Consider the following 13,952-nt stretch of genomic DNA (forward strand, 5'->3'; position numbering starts at 1 on the left):
CTTCAATCATGTTCTAATGATCTCATGGGTTGTGAAACATGTGGTTGATCAACACATCTTCCATGTACAGAATTGTGCCCTATTCCCCTCCACAGCTCCTCAAACAGTTAAATATTTATTCTGTAGTTACTGAATACAGGAGTTTGGGCTCCATGCAGGAGCTAGTTTTATGTTAACAGAGTAAAAGGAAACAAGGACCTCAGGCAACCGTTTATTCTAAATTGTTTATAAGAATACAACCTCCATCTATGATTCTATAAAGAAAGTGCATATTTTTCAAGAGTCAGTCCTCTCCTGTTCTTGAAAGAATTTTCAAGAGATGGATCAAAAACATCTTGGACCATTCAACAAACAATTACAAACTATTTCAGGATAATTATTCTAAATTATGCAAGTTTCAAAATTAAAACATTTGCATAATGCACAGGAGATTTTCATCAATCAATTATGTCAGGTGACAAAACCTGCTACTGCCTATGTTAGTGAGTAGATTTTATAACAAGCTCAACATGCACAGGCTTCTAAATGCACAGTATAGTGGTCTTGATCTGTCGCAGCAGACAAACAGCTTCCCCTTGTGAAAAACCTCTTCAGATGCTGCCTGTCCGATGTGGTTTGTTCAGACCTTCTTTCCTTCTCCCTCTGAGATGATGTGCTCCGGACTTGCCCTCTTAAACCATTCAGACCAGGAGCCGTCGTAAACACACACCCCGGGGTGGCCCAGCAGGTGAGCAGCCAGGACAACGTGACACGCGGTGACACCAGAACCACAGGTGGTCCACAGCGGTTGCTCCAGGTCCACCCCTGCCTCTCTGAACAGTTTGGACAGGCCCTCGGTTTCCAGCTCCTTCCCGCTGGCGTCCATGAAGGTAGTGAAGGGCATGTTGATCGCACCAGGGAAATGGCCGGGCAGCGTATCTGCAGGTGAGGGAGAGGAATGAGAAATATGAAAATGTTTAGGAAATAAACTCGGCGATCAATCCAGCTGTTACTGAGGGATCCCTCACATGTGGCTCTCTCTGAGGTTTCTACGTTTTCCCCTGTTAATAGTTTTTTTGGTAGTTTTTGTGTGTGACAATGTGACATTTAATGTGTTAATTATCAATAAAAAACTGATATGAAAACTTTAGCTGGATTTCCCCTGTTACTATGGGTTTTGGTAGTTTTTTCTCACTCTTGTTGAGGGACAGAGGATGTCGCACCTTTTTAAGACCTATGAGACAGATGGGCTATACAAATAAAATTGTATTGATTGATTGATTGATTGATTGATTGATTATGTGACAGCCAACAAAATGTATTCCAAAAAAGGTAGACATGGGTGACACCTGGGATGTGGCCAGATCCTGGAATCTGATTGGCCCCAGAAGTTCATGCCCACTGGCAATTTCTTTAAAATAATCTCTAAAATAAAGAGTTTTTTCTTATTTTGTTGGCTGTCACATTAGAATACTTTATTATATTTCTTATTTTTAGGTGACAGTCAACAAAATAAATCTAAAATAAAGGACGAATCCAGGGGTGGGGCCAGCTTCTGGAATCTGATTGGCCCTTAAAAAGCCCTCGTCTTCTTAACAACACAGAACTTGACTCTTGCTCAAGGAAAGAACCCAAAGGAAAACACAAACAAATATATAATAAATAAACTAAGTGATGCTGCAAAATAAAACCCTCTCACCTTCCCTGGGCTCCGGCTCAGTGCCCCTGAACCTGCCTGCAGACCGGGCGTCCACCACCTGGACCCGCCTGGTGCCCACGTTCTCCAGCACCTCCTCGAAGCTCTTCACCCAGGACAGATTGGCAGCGGCCCTGAACTCCGTGCGCTCCGGGACGCAGCTCTCCGCTGTGACCGGGTGACCGTCCTCCAGCCAGTTCTTCCAGCCGCCGTCCAGCACCGACACCAGGCTGTGTCCGAACATCCGGAACATCCACCACACCCGCGGCGCGCTGTACGACCCGAAGTCGCTGGTGTCGTACACGACTACGTGCGTGTCGCTGCCGATGCCCAGGTCGCCCACATAGCGGGAGAAGTGGCTGGAGGTCGGCAGCATGTGATCGAACGCAGAGCTCCGGTCGCTGCACTCGTCTATGTCAAAAAACACGGAGCCCGGAATGTGCCTCTGCGCGAACTCAGCCTTCGTGTCCCGCTTCAGTTTGGGCAAATACCACGACGTGTCCAGGACGCGGAGCTTGGGACCGACGAGGTTGCACCGGACGGCCTCTGCCAGCCACTGGCCGGACACCACAGCTCGGGTCTGAGCCGCCATGACGCGCAGGAACGAGCTCCGAGCGCAAAGAGGGCGGGGGGGGTGCGATCCCGACCGGAGCACTCGGAAGTCCAGGACTCGCACTTCCTCTCAGGGAAAGTTCAAAGCACAGACTCATCCCAAACTCATCCCATGAACCCAAGTGGTGAATTAATGGAAGTTCCAGATCATTCCCACCTTAATAAAGAATATCCTCTCTTTTTCTGTAAATTAATCTAAGTCCTGCATGAGATCAGATACAAATGTATTGATCCCACACCAGGACACTCCCACTTGTTACAGCAGCAGATAGTGAGAATAAAAATAAGAATATGTATCAATATCCATGCACCTTTCTCCGTGGAAAATATTGTTTGTAATAATAACAAAAAAAAAATAATAAACTTTAATTGTATAGCAAGGAGTGCAGCTCAAAAGTGCTTCACATACAATATAGATAAAAATAAAAACATGTAAATAACATTACAATAAGAAGAAACCAGTTTTTAAGAAACACGGTTTAAAAATGTTAAAATGACATTTAAAAGAAGAGGAAATAAAAATAAATAAATTCATAAAAACAGAAAAGAAAGAAAGTGAGTAAACATATAAGAGTGCAAGATCTATAGTTAAAGGCTGTTCTGCCACTTCTGAGAGAAGTTTACAAAATCAGCTACTCGCTCCATGCAGGAGCTGGTTTTATTTTAACAGAGTAAAAGGAAACAAGGACCTCAGGCAACCATTTATTGTAAATTGTTTATAAGAATACAACCTCCATATATGATTCTATAAAGAAAGTGTATATTTTTCAAGAGCTTCCCCTTGTGAAAAACCTCTTCAGATGCTGTCTGTCTGCTGTGGTTTGTTCAGACCTTCTGTCCTTCTCCCTCTGAGATGATGTGCTCCGGACTTGCCCTCTTAAACCATTCAAACCAGGAGCCGTCGTAAACACACACCCCAGTGTGGCCCAGCAGGTGAGCAGCCAGGACAACGTGACACGCGGTGACACCACAACTACAGGTGGACCACAGCGGTTGCTCCAGGTCCACCCCTGCCTCTCTGAACACTTTGGACAGGCCCTCGGTTTCCAGCTCCTTCCCACCGGCGTCCATGAAGGTAGTGAAGGGCATGTTGATCGCACCAGGGAAATGGCCGGGCAGCGTATCTGTGCAGGTGAGAGAGAGGAATGAGAAATATGAAAATGTTTGGGAAATAAACTCGGCGATCAATCCAGCTGTTACTGAGGGATCCCTCACATGTGGCTCTCTCTGAAGTTTCTACATTTTCCCCTGTTAATAGTTTTCTTGGTAGTTTTTGTGTGTGACAATGTGACATTTAATGTGATAATTATCAATACAAAACTATTAAGAAAACTTTGGCTGGATTTCCCCTGTTACTATGTTTTTTTGTAGTTTTTCCTCACTCGTATTGAGGGACAGAGGATGTCGCACCTTTTTAAGACCTATGAGACGAATTATTATTTGTGTATGAATATGGGCTATACAAATAAAATTTGATAGATTGATTATGTGAAAGCAAACAAAATGTATTCCAAAAAAAGTTGACGTGACTCAAGGGATGTGGCCAGATCCTGGAATCTGATTGGCTCCTGTAAGTTAATGCCCACTGTCAATTTCTTTAAAATAATCTCTAAAATAAAAAAGTTTTTCTTATTTTGTTGGCTGTCACATTCGAATACTTTATTATATTTCTTATTCTCATGTGACAGTCAACAAAATAAATCTAAGTTCGGTGGTGTTAAAATGCCCTCATCTTCTTAACACCACCGAACCAAAGGAAAACACAAACAAATATATAATGAATGTAATAATAATAAATTAATAATAATGACAAATAAACTAAATGATGCTGCAAAATAAAACCCTCTCACCTTCCCTGAACTCCGGCTCAGTGCCCCTGAACCTGCCTATAGGCCGGGCGTCCACCACCTGGACCCGCCTGGTGCCCACGTTCTCCAGCACCTCCTCGAAGCTCTTCACCCAGGACAGATTGGCAGCGGCCCTGAACTCCGTGCGCTCCGGGACGCAGCTCTCCGCTGTGACCGGGTGACCGTCCCCCAGCCAGTTCTTCCAGCCGCCGTCCAGCACCGACACCAGGCTGTGTCCGAACATCCGGAACATCCACCACACCCGGGGCGCGATGTGTGACCCGTATTCGCTGGTGTCGTACACGACTACGTGCGTGTCGCTGCCGATGCCCAGGTCGCCCACATAGCGGGAGAAGTGGCTGGAGGTCGGCAGCATGAGATCGAACGCAGCACTCCGGTCGCTGCACTCGTCTATGTCAAAAAACAAGGAGCCCGGAATGTGCCTCTGCGCGAACTCAGCCTTCGCGTCCCGCTTCAGTTCGGGCAAATGCCAAGACGTGTCCAGGATGCGGAGCTTGGGACCGACGAGGTTGCACCGGACGGCCTCTGCCAGCCACTGGCCGGACACCACAGCTCGGGTCTGAGCCGCCATGACGCGCAAGAACGAGCTCCGAGCGCAAGGGGGGAACCGGAGCGTCTTTCTCTGCGATCCCGAACACAGAGGTCCAGGACTCACACTTCCTCATATCGAGACCTAACCCAAACTCATATCATGAACCCAAGGAATGCAGCTGCAAGTGCACATGTAAACAATTTAATTACAATAAGAAGAAACCAGTTTTTAAGAAACATATAAGAGTGCAAGATCTATAGTTAAAGGCTGAAGCGAAGATAAATGTTTTAAGTTTTATTTTAAAGATGTGTGATGGAAATCTGGAAAGTCACAAGGATCTCAGAGTGAAGATAGAGAACAATCAAATGCAAGGATCTTATATAGGAGGACTAAGGCTATCTCTCAGAACCAGTTCAGACTGGTTCTGTAGGCGCAGGTTGACAGAGTTGGCTGTTGTCGGGATCCTCTGATAGACGTGCTGCAGATGATGATCTCAGTGTTCTAGAGGGAACATGGTTAACTAGAGAGTCAGCTACTCTGTCCATTCAGGACTGTAAGGGAAATGTAACATTTTGACCACAATATGATCATGTTAATTTCCCCTTTGATTGATCATGATTGAATCTCATACAATGTAACCTTGATCATGCTGTATCCTGTACAACTGAATGAATCTTGGCCTGATTGCTTTAACTAAGGCATTGTTGCCTTGATGTCATCAGAAGATCCTGACCTTTGACTTTGTAACAAACCCAACCAGAGTGGGAGGGATGAGCCAAATGTATAAAGACAAAGAACTGTTTCCCATCGGTGTGCATATTACAAACTAACCTTTGTCATATGCACCATGCTCTGAGCATTAAAGTGTGACAATACTGTAAGAGAATTGTGTCTCGTTCCTCGTTGTTAAGGTGGGATTGCAGAAATTGCCACGACAGGACCTTGTGTGTGAGGAGGAGAACCTTAAAGTCAATGTGTTACAGGCAACTAGTGCAGAGCAGCTAGAACTGGACGTGTTCTCTCCTCTTGGTTCTGGTGAACAGCCGAGCTGCAGAGTTCTGAACAAGCTGGAGTCTCTCCATTGTTTTCACTGGTAGGTCCTGTAAAAAGTGCATCACTGGGATCCAGTCGGGTAGAAATTAAACTTTTTAAGGTGGAAAAACAAGGTTTTGGTCCCTTTGTTGATCCCTTGAAACTCAGATCCGAGTCAAAGATCAGCCTACATCTACTTGTTGGGCCCTACTGGTGAGCAACAGTTGGGCCTTTGTGGCCAAAGCCTGCGACCACATGTCTGACAGGCTCAGCACAAACACTTTAAGTTAGTTTGTGTGTTTTTTACCTTTATTATTTTCATAATAAATGTTTTGGTCATTAATGTTGTATAAGTCTTAATTTTGCCAACCTCAAATATTAATATTAAATAGCCGAATTTATTCAATGGTGCCACGTTTAAGGCAGAGTAATCCCAACAAATATCCAGGGGTGTGTAACAGACCATGGGAGGGAGAGAGAGAGAGAGAGAGAGCGAGAGAGCAAGAGCGCTATATATTGCATTTTGGACAGAGAAGGAGGAGGCAAGACACCAAATTGCTTCATTGGAGTCACTGCTTCTGCATTAAAGATAAAGCCTAGTTTCTGTCGTCCTACCACTGACTGAGCTGCCATCCGACCAACTGGCCAGATTTGAGAGAAATATCCACACTGAGGTAAGCTGACCTTTTAATGAATATCTTGTCTTTAGAATAGTTATAGAATAATTGCGAGTAGAAACGAGTCTATGGTCCTGGAGCACAAAACGTGTATCTGCAATTAGTAACAGTAGTGTTTTTAATTGGGTATAAAATAAATATTCAAATTCATCACGGTATGTTAATTAATTTCACTGTGAATAGTTTTTATTGACTGTTTGTTTGGTAGAAACCAACCATTCCAGTTTTTCCGGCTTGGAGTTGTTTGGAAAGACGTGTTGCTATTTCTTAAATATCTTGAACATTTTCAAGCAGCATGAACAAAATCCCATTCGCTTCTGTCGTATCGATTCACTTCTGATAAATGAAGAAATTTAAGACAAAAAATGTAAAAGTATAAGAAAAACGATGCACATGGTAGTTTAAATTGGAAAATATGTTAATGTCTTTAAAAGTTATAGTCCATGAAATCATTCAATCATTTTAATCACAAATGTTGTGATTGATTCATAGATACGTATTTTGTAGTAGTAAGTAACATTGCTAGCGCTGCTTCTCTTCACTAACTGAGCTATTGAAATCATAAGATCCATATCCCAAGAGCTGATCCAGCACACAGACAGGCAGCCTTGTGTGGATGACTTGAACTGATGAGTCAAATCAGGACAAAATCTAATTGTCCAACAGTGAGGTATGCATTTCCTTGACAACCAATGAGAACAAAATGCCAAACTTTATTTCTGTGCCGACGAGTTGTAGTAACTGATTCCTCGTGTGTGGGCTCAGTTATCAGACATTGCTACAGTCCATATAGCTGCTCTGTCCAGGAGGGGAATCGTCTCACACAGAAGTAAAAATCTGGATACATTCCATTCATGTTCATCACATTATGACACAAAGAGACCTGTGTTAGATTCAGCTACCCCTTCGCCATAATTCAGATAATTGACTTACTGGCTCGGCTAATGTGAGAAAGGTTGGACATCATGTGAAGCCAACGTAAATGGAGATGAGAAAGGGTGCGTGTCAGGTGATGTGCAGTCAAATTTTGTGCATTGTGCTCCATCTGTCTGTCTTTCCCAGGTCTGAAGTGTAGTTTGTGAGAGTAAAAATCGTCACAATGACGGCGCTAACGTGCGGGTGTAATGATACCACGTTCATGGTGGTGGACGGGTGTATTCTAATCGATGGTGTCCGTCTGTTTGTTTTGTTGTGACAGCGACAACTTGGGCAGTTTTGAATTCAATTTGAATTCAACTTGGGAAGTGGGGTCGGGTCATGACCTTCACTGGTGACTTTTCTTTTCAAATTCATCGAAGGTCAAAGTCTTTCAGTTACGAATTGCAGGGATCATCATCTGCGCATGTTAAACTGATGCTACATATTTTAACAGCTACACCTCACACAGCCACAAAATAAATACATATGCGAAAGAATTATGGGATTACCAAAGCTGTTGATATTGGGTGAATAGTAATGCCTCTACCAAATTTCATGGGACTTTTCAACGGCTTCTGATGACTCTGACTTTTGTTGGCTTAGATTATAAACATACAAAGTAGGCCAGATGTTTGTTCTCGCCCTGTCTGCATGCTACAGTGATCCCATGCAGATGTTTTTCTTTCCCTCTTCAGATGCTTCAAAATATGTTGTTCTGACATCACGGCCAATTCTCTCTCTTTTTCTCCTTCTCTAACCAGCCCCCTCCACACCAACAAGATGGCCCTTCTCAACTACCCTGCTCCAGAGTTAGATGTTACCCTGCAAGAAGTTGGCCGTGTCCTGCAGCTCACTTTAAGCCCTGACCTTTACCCTGAGTTCAAAAGTGTGCTGGACCAGCAGAGGGAGGTCCTTCAAGACGCAGATCAGAAGTTTGTAACTAGACTTGCAGGCCAGGAGAACTGGGGGTCAGAGCAGTTCAAGAAAAGCCTGCTTTCGTGTTCTGACCCTCTGCCCACCTCCACAGCCCTCCCTATGGTTCTTCCTCCATCCAGAGTGAAGCGATGCACCCAGCTGGGGAGGGCAGCTGCTCTGCTCTGGGGAGCAGCAAAGCTGTACAGTGAACCCTCGAAACCTGCAGAGGACGATGTACCAATGGAAAACACGCAGCAGTCGGAGGTATTTGCTGCCAGCCGGATTCCTGGCAGAGTTCAAGATCAAATTAAGGTGAGATGAAATGCAAGACACAACTGGAGAGAAGGTTGTATGTATGGCAGTGTGAATCTTCTCATTGAATTATAATCTTTATCCAAATCTAATCTTTGGCTTTGTAATTTCCAGGTCTACCCAGATAGTCTCCATGCCATCATCGCTTGTGTTGGAGGAGTGTTCCCTGTTGACATACTGTGGCGTCCCAGCCCTGGTAGACCAGTGTCTGCTCGACCATTCATTGACATCTACAACCAGCTGGCTCAGGTGATGGATGAACCCAGAGCAGGAAAACAGAATGATCCCTCGGTCATTTGCAGCCTCTCAGCTCTGCCTCGTAAAGACTGGGCCGCCGTCAGGGAAGAGATCCTGGAGCAAGGAGGGGAAGCAGCAGCATCACTGGGGCTAATGGAGAGCGCTGTGCTGACACTGTGTCTGGAGGACGAGAATGCACCTTCTGATCTGGCCGATACCCTCAATGCAGTGAGGCTGGGAGGAGGAGGAGACAGTCCATGTCTGAGACACTATGATAAGGTACTGGAGAGAATCCCACACACACAAATTAGATTTATACTAAACATGTTTATTTTAATTAATTGAATATATGACTGTACACAAAGTTTGTCAGTGATACTGTTCAAACAACTTGCATATTTTCAATGGACTGAAAAGATATATCTACCTTTGTTTTTCTGTTTTTCTTTTCTGACAGATGATGAACCTGGTGGTGTTCAAGGACTGCACAGCTGGAATGTTGTTTGAGCACAGTGTTTTGGATGGGATAGTGGCTGTGTCTGTCAGTGGTTGTATCTATAATCTGTCTGAGACTGTTGATTTAGAACCAGCCCACACTGAACCAGAAAATGTGAATGGGTCCGTCACAGTTCACGATGTAAATTATTTTTGCCCGACTTCTTTAACCTTCCACTTGCAAGGAGTAAACATCCCTAAGCCAAACCCTGTCTCAAAAGCAACTAATCAAGTTCTCACTTTTGATGTCCCTTCCTATCCTGATGTCTTTTCTACGATCAGAGAGCACAGAGGCCTGTATGATGCCTGGATCAACTTCTCTTTGCAGCTTTCCCTGAGACAGACTCTTGGGGAATCAGCTGCCAGTCAAGTGCTTGTCACACCTACCCATATGCGCCACTACAAACATGGCCGATGTGATCCTACATACTCACTCACCACGCATTCTCTCAAGTTAGTAGGTGCCTTGGCGTCCTGCATAGGCCCAGATAAGAAAATCCAATACCCTACTGACATCTTACGCTTGTTCCATGTTGCATTAATGGAGCACAAGAGTCTCATCAAAAACACTAAAAATGGTCAAGGTGTTGGTCCCCATCTAGCTGCCCTGCGTCAACTGTTGCCATCTGACAATCCATTGAAAAAGTTTCTGGACCCCTTTGGTTGCCCATCTGTATACCTCACTGGTTCAAGTCTCATTGAGGGTGTAGAGTGTGGAGTAGGGAATGTTTATGCACAAGATCAGCTGGCTGTAGCATACCTGGGAAGAAAAGACAGGGTTCAAATTGTGCTTAATGGAAAAGGGAGCTTTGCTCAGATACTGCAGAAGCTTCAAGAAAACATGAAGATAAACCTGAAGTTAGTGATGCTTCTAGCTGTTAGATATGCCATTGCAAATCAGATGGGAGCCCTGGAGGTTCTACTCCAACAGGGCCAAACAAAGAAAGTGATTGGAAAGAGCCTAAAAAGTGGGGAAAGCAAAGCTGACTCCATCTCAGGCATGAGCCCAAACTATACTATGTTGATCCATGGTGGAGCTGGAGAAGAGATGATGCTGAACACCCAGGTGATTGGGGTTATTGAGTTTGCTCTACAGACAGCCTTAACCCTTGGATCCCAAGTCCTTCAACAAGGTGGCAGGAGTCTGGACGCAGTTCAGAGGTCAGTGGAGGCTCTGGAGGACTGTTTTCTGTTCAATGCAGGTAAAGGCTCAGTATTCAACAAAGATGGCAAAAATGAATTGGAAGCAGCAATTGTAGATGGTAATACACTGAAGTCGGGAGCTGTTGCCTGTGTGGAAAGTGTAAAGAATCCAATAAAAGCAGCCAGATGTGTCATGGAGAAAAGCTCACATTCACTCATAGTAGGAAATGGGGCTGAGGAGTTTCTGCAAGTGCAGGAGAAGGAGAAAGCTGTTGGGTGTGAGTATTTCTACACGGATATACGCCACACAGAGTTAACGGCAAAGCTCAGTGGTGGAAATACCTCAAAAAACAATCACCCTCAGACAGTTGGAGCTGTAGCATTGGATCATTGGCATGGGTTGGCTGCTGCTTCCTCTACAGGCGGGTTAGTAGGAAAGCTGAAAGGACGAGTTGGGGATACAGCAGTAGTAGGGGCAGGAATATATGCTGACGACAAATTAGCAATTGCCTGCTCTGGAGATGGAGATGTTTTTTTGAGGCACACAGTTGCCCAGAAAATAGCTAGTCTCTACCATCACAAAGGCTACAGCCTTAGACATGCATGCAAAGAAGTGATAAGTGAAAATCTGAATGGGGCATGTGCAGGCATCATTGCTGTGGATATTAAAGGTGATGCCATCATCGAAACAAATGCTGGCGTAATGTTTGTGGCCTCTCTGATAGATGGTATTTCACGAGTAGAGGTCCTCAGGCCCCTGAACAGCTTCTCTGATGTGATCTGGGAAACAGATGAGCTGGTTGCCTACCTGAATCCCAAACCCTGGACCCCTGGCTCAACCATTCTGACGAGAAAAACTAATAGTGGGGCAAGCAGTATCTTCCACTTGCCCACACCTGATTTTGTGGCTATGCTACAAGGAGCAAGTGTTGTGTCAAACCTACTATGTGAACGGTTGGGAGTGCAGCGCTGTGCCTTGGTTTTCTACCCAACACCTGATCATCCTGCACAAATCAGACTGCTCCCACTTCATGGCCTCGAGCCAAAGTGGCAGCCTCATCTTGCTGGTGAAGAGGAATGCCATGCATACGATCCTGGCTACTGCAATTCAAAAAGTAGCCCATGCTGGGATGACCAATCTCTGACCCAGGTTCAAGCCAAGATCCGAAACAAATTACCAACACCAAATGCACCTTCTTGCTTTGACTTTTTCGGGGACCCCTCCTGTAACAACCTGTTCAGCCGTATTGTTCGGGGAGAGCAGCCACAGTGGAGAGTGTGGGAAGACAGTGAGTATGTTGCATTCCTTACACCATACCCGAACACTCCTGGACTTACTGTTGTGGTGCCACGCAAACCACTGTCCAGTGACCTCTTCAAATTGGACCAAGCTGACTACAAAGCAATGATTTTAGCAATTCATAAAGTTGCCCGACTATTGGAAGAGGGGATGAAAGCTCGAGGTGTTGCACTGATCTTTGAGGGCTTGGAGATTGACTATGCTCATGCAAAGCTGATCCCTCTATTACCTCCACCTGATGGCACTACGCCTGCTGAGCTGACACCAGAATGCTATCAAAGCTACCCTGGATATGTGTCATCGATGGACGGGCCAGCTGCTGATCCTGAGACCCTTAAAGCGGTCCACTCAAAAATCACCAAGTGCAGGGCTCCACATTCATGGCAAAACCCTGTCGCCCATTCCACACTTGCCATTAAGAGCCAGTGGTATCGCAACCTGTTCCAGATTCAAAACACTCTTTTCCACAGCACAGTGGAATATTTCCAAAGTCTCTGCCATTACTCCTACGCTCTGACCCCTCTCACCACCGACACCATCTCCTCACCGATGGGTCTGGGATCTGACTCAGAACCAGTTTCTGTTAACCTGCTGGGACAGGACATCTACCTGGCTGACTCAATGCAATTTGTTCTTGAATACTTTCTTCGCTTCCAGGAGAACCTGCCAGGAACCTACTACATATCTCCCAGCTTTAGAGGGGAAGATCCTGATGCCACGCACCTGAACCAGTTCTACCACGTGGAGTGTGAACTGTTGGGTGATATGAACGATGCCATTTGCACAGCAGAGAGATACTTGGCTCATCTCACTAAGTCCATGTTGAAGCAACACTCAGATATAATTCTCAACACTGCTGGGACCCTTACGCACGCCAAAGCCATGCAGAGTAAGCTAGAGGGAAAACATGGACTACCAAGAGTCCCTCTTGACCAGGCCATTCCCATGATGCCATCTGCTGACTGCGTTGAGTGGGTCCAGGACGGTCAGCCCCAGTTTGGCAGAAAGCTAACACGCAAAGGAGAGCGAGTCTTGATAGAAAAATATGGTGGTGCTGTTTGGTTGACTGAGATGGATCATCTGGGAGTCCCCTTCTACCAGGCATATGTGGAGGGCAGTGGGCAGAGCAAAGCCAAAGCTGCAGACCTTCTGATAGGGCTGGGTGAGACTGTGGGTCTTGGTGAGCGTCATTCCACCCCTGAGATGGTGCAAGAGGCTCTCAGGCACCATGGGGTTCCTGAGCAGTCCTACAAATGGTACATTAGCATGCGACAAGCAAAACCCCTCCTCAGCAGTGGTTGGGGCATGGGGACGGAGCGCTACCTGTGTTGGCTGCTACAGCATGATGACGTCAGAGATATGCAGATCATACCGAGGATGAAAGGAATGAAATACATGCCCTGATTATCAGTTCTCCTCGTGCTTTCAGGCCATTAAATGTTATATATAGGACTTGCAATAATAGGATCAAAGAAGAGTATATATTATGGACTTTTAAAATAAAAATGCCTCAATAATCCAGAGTTTCATCCAGTTTTGAGTTTCTTAAGATATTTCCTTCTGTGTCCATGATAAGAGGAGAGAGGGCATACATGTTTGTGTCTGGTAAACTGGAGGCATTACTGCATAAAAAAGGAAGAGTATATGAGCTAAAATTGAGATGACTCAAATAATTTTATTATTTATTCTTTAAATGCTATTTTACACTTAAGGATGGTTTCCTTTCTTAACAGCAAAGCTTTAATATCAATGTAACTGCATGGTGAAGATGTAGGGTGTGTGTGTGGGGGGAGGGTGGGTAAGTACAGCTTGGATTGTTTTAATATCTTTATATCTATGATTAAGACTGATTAAATATTGACAAAGTTACACAATATAACTTGTATGACTAAGTCGTTCAGTTCTTCATTTGTTTGAATCCTTGAATTATTGGCTATATGCTGTATAACCAATTTTACAAATAAATTATCTATGATGGTGTCCAATGTTGTTTTTTTGTCTTATTTCTATTAGATCATCTTATTATTTTTGTGGAAGTCATATATTCATGTAGTGGCATTGTTTTTCATGGTGTACTCGAAAAAAAATGATTGAGTACATTTAAAGCTGTGAAATCATTACAAGAAGGTACTTTTCAATGTTGACTCAAAGATTCCTGTATCTAATATATACATATATCAATATATATATGATCGAGATAATGAGCCTCATGCATAAACCATTTTTATTTGTTTTT

General features: G+C 44.6%; 3 protein-coding genes across 3 annotated transcripts; 1 reads left to right on the forward strand and 2 right to left on the reverse strand.

Annotated features, from left to right (window-relative positions):
• Positions 1–198: 198 nt before the first annotated feature.
• Positions 199–2,304, reverse strand: LOC118124036 (3-mercaptopyruvate sulfurtransferase). The gene is made up of 2 exons (XM_035181820.2): positions 1,679–2,304; positions 199–918 (listed from the first exon to the last, which is right to left on the reverse strand). Exons 1-2 carry the CDS (start codon positions 2,265–2,267, stop codon positions 620–622), a joined length of 888 nt encoding a protein of 295 aa, XP_035037711.2. The 5' UTR covers positions 2,268–2,304; the 3' UTR covers positions 199–619.
• A 672-nt stretch (positions 2,305–2,976) lies between these two features.
• LOC118124037 (thiosulfate sulfurtransferase) lies at positions 2,977–5,009 on the reverse strand. The gene is made up of 2 exons (XM_035181821.2): positions 4,138–5,009; positions 2,977–3,411 (listed from the first exon to the last, which is right to left on the reverse strand). The coding sequence occupies exons 1-2, from the start codon at positions 4,724–4,726 to the stop codon at positions 3,113–3,115; spliced, it is 888 nt and encodes a 295-aa protein (XP_035037712.2). The 5' UTR covers positions 4,727–5,009; the 3' UTR covers positions 2,977–3,112.
• Positions 5,010–8,668: 3,659 nt separating this feature from the next.
• si:ch211-256m1.8 lies at positions 8,669–13,485 on the forward strand. Its single transcript, XM_035181746.2, has 2 exons — positions 8,669–9,057; positions 9,236–13,485. Exons 1-2 carry the CDS (start codon positions 8,794–8,796, stop codon positions 13,118–13,120), a joined length of 4,149 nt encoding a protein of 1,382 aa, XP_035037637.2. The 5' UTR covers positions 8,669–8,793; the 3' UTR covers positions 13,121–13,485.
• Positions 13,486–13,952: the final 467 nt, after the last annotated feature.

Source organism: Hippoglossus stenolepis, chromosome 16 (genome assembly GCF_022539355.2).
Source record: "Hippoglossus stenolepis isolate QCI-W04-F060 chromosome 16, HSTE1.2, whole genome shotgun sequence".
Lineage (NCBI taxonomy): Eukaryota > Metazoa > Chordata > Actinopteri > Pleuronectiformes > Pleuronectidae > Hippoglossus > Hippoglossus stenolepis.